The sequence below is a fragment of the Dermacentor silvarum genome, chromosome 3 (assembly GCF_013339745.2).
Source record: "Dermacentor silvarum isolate Dsil-2018 chromosome 3, BIME_Dsil_1.4, whole genome shotgun sequence".
Taxonomy (NCBI): domain Eukaryota; kingdom Metazoa; phylum Arthropoda; class Arachnida; order Ixodida; family Ixodidae; genus Dermacentor; species Dermacentor silvarum.
In genome coordinates, this window is record NC_051156.1 from 204,875,857 (window position 1) to 204,890,898 (window position 15,042).

Here is a 15,042-nt window from a genome sequence, read left to right on the forward strand (position 1 = left end):
AATGCGAAATTTTTGTAGTGTTTAGTGTCACGATTGTCAGGACCCTCACGACGCACAAATGTAAGTTGTCGCTGCTCTTTCGGTACAATATGCTAAACCTGTATGGCCTGTATGTTTCGGAATCGAGGATAACCGGGAAAAGAAAAGTGCTGCGTGGTTTTGTTTTTGCTTCGGTGCCGCAAGTCAAGATTGCCACAGGCGAAGCGGAGATAATTGAACTGTTTCCCATGCGGTTCGCACTGTGTGACACAAGTTAATACGAGGCACAAAGCGCAACAACTGCCCGTTGGTCATGTCGTCCCAGGATGAGAACTCCGATTCTGTGCTCGAATACATGCCATCGTTTCCACCGGGACCCTTGGACAGTTACAGGAAGCTGGCCTCCTTTGACTGGCGAAAGTTGAAAGTGGCCCTAGAAGGCGAAGACATTATACGTTTCAAGGTATGAGGAAGTGATTGGCGATTGGTGGGTGGCTGTCAGTGCACGCGTGTCTTTGTGCAATGTTTGATGCAGTTGTCAAGGTGCTGCAAATTTATCTTCGTTAGCTGTAAAGCGTACTGCCAGTCTAGGTATAATGTGCATATTCAACGCCATTAGAAGTATTGGCGATCATTTTCCTCTTGTTGCTCAACTGCGTAGCATTATTGCTTCAGCGACCGGCAATGAAATTGCCTGCCTTTAATGCCGATGTCACACGGCCACTTTCGATCGCGATCGAGCCTGATCTGGATTGAATTTGACCGCGATTGGCTCCATTTCGCAGATCGAGCATAGAAGCCAATCGCGACCGAGAAATTTGATCCGCAATTGGCTCGATCGCGATCGAAAGTGCGCCGTATGACACTCTTATAAGTCGCGTCGGGAATAAAAGTAGAACATGTTTAACCTGGGGTGTCAGATTTGTATTGTAAACAATAATGACAACAATGAGAACTGCAGCAACGATCGCGGCGTAAGAAATCCTAAGGACCTTCAGCCCAAGGGTTGGCTCGAGCGACATGATGTGATACCAGAGATAAAAAATAGGGACGTGAGACGAAAGCAACACAACACGCCGTGTTTTTATCCCATAGCGCAGGCGTACAGCCATGTCAATTGACATGACTGGATACCAGCGCTATGGTTTAAGGCAAATCAAGCCCAACGCAATATGATGGAGTGAGAGCTGTTCTCAGTTCGCAACTATCCACTGCTATGGTTACATTGTCGACGTTTAGAACCATTGATGCTTTGCTGACGAGAATCGCTTGCGCATATGAAAGACAGTGTAATTAAAGAGATGATTATAAGCCCGTCGTATTATTTGTGTGCGAGCTTATTATTTCTGAACTTTTCTGTGCATGCATGCTGCATGTTTAACAAAACACATTAAAGATGCTTATGTGCTTAAAGGTTCCGCACACCCTTGCTATTTTTTTCTAATATCCAGCGCAGATAGACAGCATGGCGTGTCAGCTGCCTTGTAGTGGCTAGGGGCACTCCTGACGCGAACAGCGAACTGGAAATCGCCTTGCTCACCCGTCTATACTGCCACCGATCCTGCTGCTGGCATGCCGTGCAGTTGACGCATATGCGATAATATTAAAAATTGCAAATGTGTACATACGTAGTGTCATTGCATGCAGTACACATGTGTCCATGTGCATGCATAATGTGTCATGTTAGCCTTCTTGCAAATTTTTTCTCACATTATCAACCGAATGATCAAAACTGTCATCTTTCCAGTGGCCCTGCCCAATCATAAGAATTCATCTACCATAACTATACTCGAATGCAAGCTCTGCAAGTTCCTTGAACTTTTGTAAATATTAATTTGCTTGCTACTATGTGAAGCTAATTATTACCATCAAAACTGTTGTCAATTTCAATTACCCTTTGCTGTCGTTGAGACCTTGACAATGGGACCTTGTTTCGCACAGTAGCATTTACGTTGTGCACATTTATGGCAAGCAACAGAATTATTTTTCGTGATAAGCAACTAATTAAATCAGCTCAGCTACATATAATGACCCAATACAACCATTCACTGCGTTATGACACAGCTTATTTCACCATAGGGCACTCGTACTTTATGTGGGGCCCTGAAGAAAAGTTTCCTTGTCGGAGCATTGGCACCAGGTTGAAGCTTTCCTTGTTTGCTCACTGTTCATCAATTCAAGCCTCCGCCTTCCTGCGACCGCCTTTGCCGTATTTCAACATATTTAATGAGTTTCATTCTATATTTTTATGTCTAGTGCATTTAAAGGCATTTTTAGACTCACTTTTTTCAAGAGCTCTAAAGAAAGTGTGGGAGTGGAATAAAGAGAAAAGTTTAAGTTAGATTTTTTAAACAGTAAGGATATTAACGTTGATATAGTGACAAAGAAAGAGTGGAAGGAATATTTAATTAGAAACGCCATGTAGCACCGCTGAATGCACTTAATGATTACACCGAAGTTCCTTTTTTTGTGTGTATGCGCTTTGTGTGGATGTGTTTTTTATTTAATATGTCATATATTTTTCATATGTGCTAGTATTTTTCTTTCACTGTTTGCTGATTCTCATTTTTTACACTGTTTGCTGATTTTTTATATTTATATGTACATATATATTATTTCACTGTGCTGATGTTTATTTTTCTTTACTTTTTTTTTGTACATGAACATGTATTTTTCCTCTTACTATTTGCTGCCAAACTGCTCTAAAATATCAGGGCCAGGAATACTGTCAAGCTGCTATTTCAGCAGCTTTTAATTACAGTCCTTGTGTCTTTTTCACTGTTTCATTTTATTTGTTTGTTGTGTAACCACTGTCATTGTATGTGCATGCACTGGACTATGCCCAGCATTTCTACAGTTGGGGAAGTCGAGTCTGTCACCTTCAGGTGTTGTAGAAAGGCTTTTGGGCCTTTCTGGGCTGATGAGCTGTGAGGCGAAGCTACCAGGGCATTTGCTTCGGTAAAAGGCCGATCGTCTAGTCTGATCAAAGTGTGCTTGGAGAGTCTTAACATCGTTTATCAAAGCGGTAACAGTGGCAGAGGAGGTGATCGCTTGGTGCAGATTTGAAAAGATCTGTAAAGGTTTATTAGAGAAAGGCCCTCAATAAAGAAAGGTATGAAGTGCAGTCGACCCAGTTTAATTGAAACATCTAGGGACCATAGCTTTAGAGCTCAGCTTTGCAACTAAGCTTTTGAAACTCTCATCTTCTCACCCAGGCCAAGGTATTCAAGACTCTGGAGAATGACCCTCTATTTTCACGCCAACCTTTTGATGACATCACCTTGGAAGAGCACCGTCACTTGTGCTTCCGGCGGATGAAGCGCATCTTCGAGTACCAATTCTACTCACAGGAAGAGTTCTTCCAGAATCCGTTTCTCTCATCTGCATGCAACAACTGCATCGGGGCCTACGACTGGTCACTCTCCATAAAGAAAGTCCTCTGTTTTGATGTAAGCAGCATTTTCGTTTTATGTTTTATGTCATTCCAGTGTTGTTCCGACACAGTTTGCGTTTTTGCATTTAGTGCTTATAGTTCCTGAATAGGCTTACAGTTTGTTTTGTTTTCAATGCCACGGGAAAGCTTAACCAGTACCACTGATGTACCGGTATGTTCTCCACTCTCTCCAGTTGGATGTGTGCAGTATCACGAAGTTGGCAAGCTCCGAGGTAGTTCCACCATGTGTCGTATATAATTCTAGAAGCATACTTTCTCATCTCTGTAGCTTTGCTCAGTCTGGTTCTTTGTCAGTGCGCTTCGGAACGCACCCCTTCATGGCCGTGGTTGTGCCACGCGGAGCGTGCTTCTGTCGATCTAAGGGCGGCTCCTGAACTTTGTGCACTGACACCACAGCGATTCTCCGTACAGATATACGCGCCATAGCACAAGGACCATTCTTGCATGTTTCGGTCATCTGTCGTACGTTTATATCAGTTTATTTCGTGTTTTTTTACCCTGCCACGGTGGCACTATCGCAGAAGCGTGTACATCAGTACTAAACTAGGTAGGAGATAAAAAACGAAGATAGAAATGTGAGGACCATTCTAAGAGTGCATTTGCCATTATCCATGTAATTTTTCTCCCTTCTAAGTAACCGAATATAAACCATTATGTTCGTTTTACATCTGACAAAAAAACCTGGCACTGGAAGGGTTAATATTTGTATCTGATCACTTATATTTTTTGCTTCAGGACTTAAGCTACCTTTTTTTTTTTCCCAGCATTGTTGTTAGTGTGATTAAAAGTGCTATATGCATGTTTACCCTACATTCTGAGAGAACTAAATGTTACACTGAGTTTAAACTTGTGGGAAAAGAAATCGCGATGGGGGGGGGGGGGGGGATTTTTAAAGTGTGTGCATTGATTGCAAGATTTCAACAAAAAAATATTAATATGATCACACAGAAGCAACAGCTTTGCTGGAAATTGAGTTGTGATTTTGCCGGGTCAAACAAGTCTTGTGTTGTTTTTTTTTCTTTTGCTTAGATGTTCATTGGAGCTGTGAGGGGACTGGGCACAAAGAGGCACATGAGGATGTTTGACGAAATACTCAAGTTTGAGGTAAGACTGCTGGACTTCTGTTACCTGATGGGTTTAGTTAGTTTTTGTGACATCTTATATATGTCTTTTACTTACTAGGCAGCTGGATGTTTTGCACTGACTGAACTCAGCCATGGAACAAATACAAGAGCCATGCGAACCGAGGCATTATATGACCCAAACACACAGGCAAGTGACCGCATCTTACCTGTCCTTTCTTTTTAGCGGCAATAGCCAGTACGGTCAATCCTTCTTAGAATGAAGCCATATTCGATTGAAAATTCTTTCATTGTATTTACCCCATATTTGTTATAAGGGCATATATTCATGACACATGGATATTATAAGGGCATATATTCATGACACATGGATATAGGCGAGAAACATTTTTGATTTTCTTTGGTATAGCAGTGTTCGTTAGCGCTGCATTTGACTGTATTAAAATACTCCACTGGTGACATTATTTATTGTATTATGTTGCAGTTTTCATGGTCAATTCGTGTAGTTGAGGCCTTTCATTCCTAGCTCCTTGTGTCTGTTGGTGAGGTCGCAGCATATCTTTGAGGCCAAATATTCCAGAGGGTTCATAAGTGCAGTGTCCTGTCTGTTGATGACCTTGTAAAGGAGGGGCACAGAAAAGCCAAATGTGTCGGCAAGGGAACTGAGGACGCATCATCCTTTTGTTAGGTATCTGTTGAGTTGCATGCCACATAGAGAAACCAAGAGAGATGCATAGAAAGACCAAATGTCTTGGAGGAATCGGAGCATTGTCTAAAAGGGGTCTCACAAGGCATCCTAAAATGACAATAAATGCAAATTCTGTCTGCACACTGCACTGAAACATCCATTTCTGACTTACCATTTATCTGACAGGAAGGTTAGACTTCAAGGGGAAAAGCGCGTTTCACAACCTTGTTTTCTTTTTTCCTTGCTTGTCCTCACAGCTAAATTCGGATGCAGGTTCTTTTCTTTAGTGTTTCATACGGTTCTCTGAGGCGGACACTTTTTGACGGTGTCTTCTTTCATTCAGCACGGGATTTGCCTCCGCTCACGCACTCACTGTCGTCTTCTTCTTTTTCCTTTCCAATCATGGCATTTTCTTGCACACTACACACACTACACAAATGCACTACTAGTGCCATTGACAGTAAGCTACTACACTGATGATATGATTGTGTTGCATTGTCGAGTTTGTGGCAATATAATGCAGTTGGATTCCTTTTCATGCTTTTATAAGTGTGCAAAAAATTGCCACTCTGGGCTTTATACGTCGAGTTTTTACATTTTTCTGGATGCAGTGTAACTTAATAACAGATGCTCAGCTATTCTCGCACACTGGTTGCTACAGTATGTGACATTTAATGAGAGTTGCTTAGGAAGTTCAAAACTTGCAGTGTGATGTGCCTTGCGCTCACATTCTCTACCTTCACTGAAAGTGGCCCATCAGAAGTATATTCGCCAACCTAGTTTTTACAAAAACACTGCAGTCTCACACCGTATAAGGTCTCGACTTTCGAATGAGCTGCTTGGCTGCGCGTTCTTTGAAATGAAATAAGTATGTCTTTAAGGCAGCAGTTCTTTTCTTATGTGGTGGAAGGTTGCTTCAAATACCTGGAGAATTGGAATTGCGAAAAAAAAAAAAATTCCGACTTCCAATTTTTCATGTTCGGCCTCTTCATGCAGGAGTTCATCCTGAACACTCCTGACATCGAAGCCATCAAGGTCTGGTCGGGAAACATGGGCCAGACGGCTACAGACGCCATAGTGTTTGCTCAGTTGCTGACGGCCGATCGGAAGAACCGGGGCCTGCATGCTTTCATTGTTCCCATCCGGAACCGCAAGACTCTGCTTCCATTTCCAGGTGTCCTTGTGGGTGACATGGGACCCAAGCTGGGCCTCAATGGCATCGACAATGGGTGGGTAGCATTCTGCATTGAAAGCTGTCCTCATGACTGAGCGATTCACATCTCTTTTGCAAAGAAAATATGTTACACGACAACAAAATTCTATCTTTGTTGGGAGATACAGTGACGTCAATATGCTCCCCTTCCCTTTGGCCTAGGCACTTCTTGTTTGTGAGGCAGTTGCCCAATATACCTGGTGTCCCAGCTAACACACAGCAAGTGTTAATAAAGCGTGTTTTAAGCCTTGTGTGCGGATGAAACCACCTGTATATTTTTAGCAACCTCCTGAAGAAGCTGACAGTATATTTTTGTCCTTGTTAACCCCTTCTGTGCTGTAGATGAGCTGGATTTATCCATGCATTTCTGTTAAAAACAGCCAAGGATGAGCTCTGCTTGTCGATGGCATTTTTCATTTTTTAGCAACGCTGTGGACGAGCTAGTTTAGTCTCAAGGCTGTGTTGTTCTGGTAGATGGTAGCACATAGTCGAAGCAGGAGCGAGTTCATTCTGACTGAGGAAGTAAAACAAGTTGGCAACTGAGGTCTTTAAAAATAATATGACCACTTTTGGTCGAAATTCGGGATAATAGTGGGGCATGGAAGGATTCAATAATTAACCAATATCTTGCTGATTTACTTTATGGCCACAAGGATTCTGGTAGCAAAAATCTCAAGTACTAAGCAAGATCAACCTGGAACAGCACAGTTTAGACACATTTCTGCCGACTTAGTTTGGCTGTCCTGCAGCTGACAAGCCAATGTGCCAGTATGATTCCGTGTGATCTCACTGATTGCACTTTTACATACTAACGACAGTGCAAAGTACATTTATAAACTTGTGTTTCTCATGTGCCATGTATCAGCATGCCTAGTTGCCAACGGGCCATCAAAATCAATAGGAAATCCTTTGATGGCCCATTGGGATCCTTATATTTGCATTTCTTTCACATAGACTCTCAATTGCAATTTCTTTGTCTTTTTCACTGATGTCGACGCGCATGCTTATAATGAGTATCGGACATAATGAAAATAGTTTAGTATCAAATGCGACTTCTTTGTAACATTGTTCAACTGTACATGCTCTCTTATTGCAAACTCGTGCCTCTGATGGAGTGGCACAATCATAATCCTAACTAGCAGCAAGGAATTCTTTGTGGAGGTAACGGCAGCACCTAATTTATTTTGCGTAGGTTTCTGTCCTTTCACGACTACCGCATACCTCGAGAGAACCTGCTGAATAGGACTGCAGATGTGACACCTGAAGGGGAATACGTCACACCACTGAAGGTAGGGGGCTTGAGAGGTCTTTATTGTAATTTTTCATTTGCCTGGCTACTTGGCTCAAAGGCAAAGGGCTGTAAAGTATGTTTGCATGAGAAATCGTACAGATTACCAGATGATTGGTGGCATCGTTTAAGGGTGTTTATCCAGCATGTAGAGCCTGGATGGAACCAGCAGCACCAAAACAAGTACTTTGACAAGGTCGTAATCATACTGTTTTCATATTAACTGCTAACCCTTGCATGAACAGTCTCTAAGCGCTGTGCAGTGTAAGCTTATTAAGTTATTCAATTCAGTTCAATTTTTATTCTCGTAAACATGAAAAGTAGATTTCAAGGAATGCATAAATGCTGGAGTTCTCATAGTCAGACTATTGAGTGCAAAACGTCCTGTTAATGTCTGCATCATACAAATATAACTGTATGGTGCTGTATTAATACAGCATAACGGCTGTATTAAACTACAGCTTTTATTTCATATGCTTTTCCATCTTGAAGAAGATTAAATATCTTCACAGCTCACGAACATTTCACCACTGAATTGTTCACAATGTAGTACAGTAGTCAATACTTTTCACGAAATCAGCGAATAGCATTGGTGGGTCCAACTGCATGCGATGCTGCTGCATCACGTTGCAGAAGTGAGAGGAAGCAATTTTTTGTGATTTTTGACATAAGTTTGTAAATTTCCTGCTGCATTGTAGTGCATCAATATTTGGCTCACATGTTCACAGCAGCCTCTACGACAGATCGGCAACATTTTCCTACTATGTTCAAAATGTGTTTTAGGGCCCCTTTAAGGCATAATTGATACTTTGAGTAGTTTGGACAAGTGAGATAGTGGTGCATTGAAGCACAAAGTAACCGCGTTTCATCGTGATAGTTACAAGCCACTCAGTGACGTGTTCAGTTTTCTTTGTTGATAGCTATATTGTATTGTTTTGCACTGTTTCATAATTGTTATTGGGCAATATTAATTTTCCTTTTGTATTGACCAGATGTGTATGTATCATTTCGCATGGTTAGGATCCAAAAAAGAGGTTTGGAATGACCCTGGGCTCCCTGTCTATGGGACGTGTGGCCATTGTGGGCATCTGCACCACCAACCTCATCAAGAGTGTTGTGATCTCCACCCGGTATTCAGCTGTGCGTCGCCAGTTTGGTCCAGAGAACCAGGAGGAGTGGCCAGTCATTGAGTACCAGCTACAGGTATGACCAGATTGTCACAAAGGCAAATATTAGGCTCATGAAAGTGTTCACTGTGGCACAAGACAGCAAACGTGCGCAGATGAGGAGCAGGACACGCACAAGTGGCATTGTGTAGTGTTTTGTTTTTTGTCTGTTGCTTTGTAAACATTGAATGCTTTCATGATATCCAAACAAGCCAATATTGCAGCCAAACATTGTGGGAGAACAGGAGGTATGGTGGGGTTCTTCTACTGAGCACAACGTCATAGGTTTGACTCCTGGCTGCAATGGCTGTATTTTGATGTGGGAGATTTAGGTGCACTAAAGAGAAACACCGAATCGCTTAAGACTGATAAAGCATTCCTTCAGAACCTCATTTTCATTCATTTCACAGTAATAGGTTGATTATTAGAAGAGACAATTAAGGTTAAAGTTACATTTTTGGAATTTCGCTCCAAATCTGCTGCACCAGTACGTCAGTGGGACGTCACGGATTTCAGAGTATCTTTTCCTATTTTGGCTGTTGTGGCTCAGTAACAGTTCTACAAAATTGTTAAGGTCAGTCATGGGCTTGTTTACAATACAATGTAGTCCATATTTACCGATGAAAAGTCAACTAGGCCGGAGCAGACGCCGTAAAAGTCCATGTCATCCCAGCGAGCTGCTGTGGAAACTTCAAGGCAGTGCCGCTACCCACCCGCCTTTACTTTTGCACATTTTCTAGTTTACCAGGCCTCTCTCTTCTTATGGTACGGGCAGCTTTATTGGTATCCTAGAAAGGCATATACAGATCAAATAATTTTTCTCCTTAGTGGGCCTTTAAAGAACTCCAGGTAACCCAAGATGCTTTACCTTCCTGGTAAAGTATCTATCATAGTCCCAATTTTGTTTAAAACATTAAACACAATCAATCAAATCAATCAGTCATGATCTTGGTTGAGTTATCAGGATGATTCAGCGTATTGCTCAGTCTGTCTTGAGTTTGGAACCCTGGTGGCATGTTACAAGTGACTTAACTTGCCTCTAATCGAATATTGGTGTTTGGAGTGAAATAGTGTTGGTTACAGCCTATGAAAGTAGCAGGAAATGCAGCTCAAGACGAATCTGTGTGCATAAGCCAGCCAATCAGAATTGCTAATTTTCCCTGTTCTTGCAATGTGAGCTTGTTAAAACATTTCAGTGCTCACAGAACCCCTTAAAATCATTATTGGTATCACAGTGTTCCACAGAAACGAAAGCAGGAATCCCTCCTCTGTGTTGTTGTGAGAGGAACTTGGGATGTTGATGAGTACTTTTCTTTCTTGGCATCCCAGTTCCTGCTGTTTGTCAGCTTGCGACTATATTTTGAACTTTATGTATTATCCTTCGTGTTGTCAGAAGACTAGGTAAATAAGTGTAAATAGGCAGTTTTGCTGAGTGTTACTTACAGTCTGTTCTGTACACATTTCATGCTCGCGGGCGCTGCAAGGAACTGCATTGATTTCACATTTTTGTGACTCTCGGGGACACGAGTGAAGTTCAGTCTCTGATGCAAAACAACAAAGAAGCTAAGTGGATGCACTGTCACACTTGGCTCAACCGGCATGACAGCGGAGTGGGGGCAGCATTCTGCCGTCCACTGCTGGCATGGACATTATTTGCACAAGCGTTAGTGTCCCCACTGAGCAGCTCTGTGCATCTTGTTAGGATACACTGGTTCGAGCTGAATGGGTAGTAATTGTTGAAACTGTGTGATATGCATAGCATCAGTGATGTTTCTGAGAGTGCAGAAAGCAAATGCCCGTAAAGGAGCAGTTGTTGAGTGACTAAAATCCAGAAGTTTCATTTTGGGCAGCTTCTGCGATTCAGTTCGTGCAATTCGGTAGTAGCATCTTGCAAGAGCTCCAACGTTAAAGAGATGCTGTGTAGGCTTACCTGCTTGTTCTCATAAATTTTCCTTTCAGCAATGGAGGCTAATTCCATTCCTCGCAGCTGCGCATGTGTTCAACTACTACTCGGCTGCATTGTACCGGGAGTTTGTCAGCTTCCACATCGCGGTCCTTTTTGGCGAGAAGTCTCCCGAAGTGGTGAGTGCGACAGACATCTATTCTCCTATGTGAGCGTATGAAATTGGGCTAGTAGTAGGGTTATGATTATCACAGAAAACAGCACGAACACAGGCTTCCCTGATAACTCCATGTTATACAGTAAACCCTCGTTAATTTGGGTTTCACGGGACCGAAAGAAATGTCCAATTTAACCAAATGTTGATTTATCGAGGGTATAAAAAAAACAATGTACTCTGAAAACATCCATCCATGATGAGAGAAAGTAGATGGCGCCCTCTGGGCCCGGTGGTGAGACTCAGTGTGTGTGTGTGCCGCGGTTGTGAGTTGTCGTTGGAGCTTTTGACCTGACAAAACAAATGTTTACTACGTCAACACGCTTTTGTTTACTGAGTGAATTAGTAAACCCTGTATATATTTTGCACAAATGCAGCGTGCGGAAGCGGCAATTCTCGTCATCTCTTGACAGATTGGCTCTCGCAGCAGCGAAGGTCTGGCGAAGGTCGCAGCGGAGCTGCGGCACGCGCCTTCATCTGAGACCCGCTTTTCACTACCGCATACACATCCAGATTACACTCGAACCTCATTATAACGAAAAGGGATATAACAAAATAATGGATATAATGAAGTAAATGAAATTCCCCTTGAGTTCCCCATAGAGATCCATGTATTTAAAACCTTGTTTTAACAAAGCGAAATTGTCTTGCCAGTGGATATAATGAACTAGATTTGTCTCCTAAACCAAAAAATACCTGACCGTTGCGCACTGAGTACATCGCGTTCTGCGGGGTTTATCACTCGTTCACCACGGCAGTTCAATAATCCTGCGTCCCTTGTTGAATACGTTGTCGAGCAACACTGGTCTTTTTCACCATCGCGCACCTGCATGCAGGCAGCAGCTCACTATTGTACTTCTCCACTCACCTCGCTCTCTTGTGCGTACCTGGCTGTGCGAGCCATGCTACGCGGGGCGGTCAGAGAGATTAGTGCACGTCCTTCTCTCTTTCCCTACGGCGTGCCGCACAGGCAGCTGCAGTGGGGCCTTACCTCAGAGACCTCCCCGGCGTAATCTCGGGGTCATGCCCAGGCCCTGTATTCACGTCTCCAGGTTTAGCACCTATATGTGACGCCATTACTTCTGTTACTTGATTCTGACGAAGAACAATCTTGCTTCCATATAGACAGGCTTTTATGTTTCATCTTTTCGCTATAGGTATTAAGAAATTTGCGCTCCCTGCGGCACGCTACATGAGCTGGCAGTTTGGCGGGGCCTTCGAGATCGAATTGGCATCGGTGTAATCTCAAGACGCCACGAGCCAGCCAAGCCAAGCCAGCGTGGCAAACTTTGCTTACCTCATCGATCACACAGCGGAGCGCTGTGTTGTGTGTTATGGGCTGCTTGGCCACGACGAGCCATGTGGAAAGTGGACGTGAAAGGCCATCACAATGGAACAGAAGGCAGCTATCTAAAGATCTAAAGGCTGTTGCGTCAGGTGCTAAGGCGCGTGTTGCACAAGCCGAAGATCCTTCTGTTTTATTCAAATTTCATCGCATGTGTGTTCGTGTAGCGGATCCGTGGGCCGCAAAGCCATCTTCTTATTTCCGTGTTTACAGTTGTGCACCCCGTTAGGCATATATTGCAGTAAATGGCGATAATGGATATAATGAAGTAATTTCGGCTCCCCCTTCAACTTCGTTATAACGAGGTTCGAGTGTAGTTTTTTGCCATTGAGCGGGCCGTGAACAGATTGTCCGTTCATTGCAATGTAGCCGGTGTCTCTTCGTCCTTGACAGCTTTGACAGCTGACAGTCAAACCAAAACAACTGTTTCTTGAAAGCAAGACCACTATCGACACAATCTTGGACGGCGACTTTGCGGTACTGAAGGCATATGACTAACACGCACACAGATAAAAAATGAAACTACTATTTGATGCAGCTGCTGTGGACGAAGCCGTGGTGGCACTTGACGGGATCATGACGGGAATTATCGAGGATTTAATTAACGAGGTTTTACTGTATGTTCTGCGGCATTCTAAAAACATCCATCAGTTTGGAGTCAACGCATGCATTCAGTCTTTCTTGTCTAGTCACCTGCACTTTTCGCCAAGGTTTGTCCCTGTGGAAGCTGTGGTGTTCAGTTGCTGAGCAGATGTTTGCAAGATTGAACGTGGCCATATTTCAGAGTAGGCTGAATTCAAGAGCGCTAAGGTCCTTAGAATGAGGTGCACATTAGCAATTTGTTGTCAGTTTATTTGTTTTCTTTGCTCAATCTCAGCTAAGATATGCAGGAAGCGTTGTTACAGCTGTGGAGCTGTAGTTTGCCATGCTATTCGCTCCTTAACTGCTGCATTCTAACAATGGCGGATTTTGTTAGTGTTTTGTTGCTCCCTGCAAGCACGAAGAGGTATTGAATGTTGTAGCCATCATGGTAGCTCACTGGCTATGGTGTTGTGCTACTGAGCACTCAGTAGTGGGTTTGATTCCCAGATATGGTGGCAGCATTGTGAATGGGGATAAAATGCAAAGTCACTTAACCCCTGCTAATCAAAATCAATTGGAACCCCTCACTACAGCATCTCTCATAGCCCCAGTGATATTTAGATATGTTAATTCAGTGAATGAATGAATCAATCAACATTCTGATTGTTTCTTTTGTTTCTGGTACCATGCAGTCAGAACAAGGTGTGGAGTTGCACATCTTGTCATGTGCCGCCAAGTGTAAAGCAGGCTGGCTGGCCAGGGATGCGATACAGGAGAGCCGCGAGGCCTGTGGTGGCCATGGCTATCTCAAAGGTACCGCTTTATCTACTCCTCTGCACCACTCATGCAGAAAAACTGTGCTCTACTTGGTGACAGCCTTATAATTCAGTACAAGCTCTCTGCCCACATAATAATCGGAACTCTTTGCGGCAGCACCACCTGATGTGTAGATAAAACATATAACAGTGTCCGAAATTTTGAATGTCACGCCATTTTTGCTGTGCTTGTGACTGGTGTTTCGGTTCCGGTGCTGCAGTACGCCGTGGCTTTTCGCACTTCGACTCTCTTCATTCGCAACGTTATGGCGACACAGCACGTTCAGTATGACGCCCACTGTGAGAGATGAGCAATTCTGATGGCTGAGGAGCTCGGAAACTCCACCACGACTCGGCGGCTCGATGTAAATGAGTTGCCAATTTGCGGATGGCGGGACAAGCGGGAGGTGCTCTTTAATTGGCCGGTCAAAAGTGCTTGGATCTGTAGGCCTCGTAGGAGCCTGGTACTGTCCCCAAGTGAAATGGTTGTGCGCTCCTTTAAGAAGTCCTTAATCTGAAACGAGCTCCACGGCACGGAAGATAACTATATTCTTAGGTGATCACTTTTGGAGATAGTATCGCTTTCGCGAGACTCGGCTTGTCCCGGCATGAAACCCCTTGAGGTATACGACCGACAGCAGTCGTGGCACTGTGTGAAGATAGCGGCCTTGGCATAGCGTCAGAAATACTTGTCCCCCGGGGGCACGCTCGGTGCTGAGTCATCAAAATTTCGTGAAAGTGAAACGATCTTTGAAAGTGATCACCCAAGAATAACGCCCAAGGAATGCTCTGCCACCTCCTGAGACGACAATGAGTGAAAAGAACTCGTTTTCGAATTGCGATTCCTTGAATAAAGGTACCATTTCTTTTTCCCGTTTATCTTGCGTTGCATTTGCGTTTTTATTTTTTTATTATTTTGCATGACTCCACAGCGGCCGCATTTCGCTGGAGTCGAAATGCAAAAACACCCATGTGCTTGCGTTGTAGTGCACGTTAAAGAACCCCAGGTGGTCAAAATTGATCCGGAGCCCTCCACTACGGTGTGCCTCATAATCAGAACTGGTTTTGGAACGTAAAACACCAGAAAGAAGAAGATTTCACATGACTGGAAAGTCGACCCTCTCGTTACAATAGCGGTCACGTTACATTCGAGTAAATACGGTATTGTTGCATTTGACCTTCGAACTTGTGCTAGGCAGCGCATAACTTGCTTTTAACACGAAAGTGTTTTATGCCGGGGTCCACCAAACTTCACTGACGTATTTCCGTCACGGAAATACGTCACGGAAATACGTCAGCTCACAATGTACACG

At 43.5% G+C, this 15,042-nt stretch overlaps 1 protein-coding gene across 1 annotated transcript in view; it reads left to right on the top strand.

The window, feature by feature from the left end:
• The window catches only part of LOC119446528 (peroxisomal acyl-coenzyme A oxidase 3), a 33,064-nt gene continuing 18,022 nt past the window's right edge, over nt 1-15,042 (top strand). Inside the window, exons 1-9 of the mRNA XM_037710977.2 lie at nt 1-442; nt 3,195-3,428; nt 4,463-4,537; nt 4,616-4,705; nt 6,200-6,432; nt 7,609-7,705; nt 8,725-8,907; nt 10,830-10,952; nt 13,607-13,727. Of these exons, the coding sequence (XP_037566905.1) occupies nt 293-442; nt 3,195-3,428; nt 4,463-4,537; nt 4,616-4,705; nt 6,200-6,432; nt 7,609-7,705; nt 8,725-8,907; nt 10,830-10,952; nt 13,607-13,727 (1,306 nt within the window). The 5' untranslated portion in view covers nt 1-292. The remainder of the gene's footprint in view (nt 443-3,194; nt 3,429-4,462; nt 4,538-4,615; nt 4,706-6,199; nt 6,433-7,608; nt 7,706-8,724; nt 8,908-10,829; nt 10,953-13,606; nt 13,728-15,042) is intronic.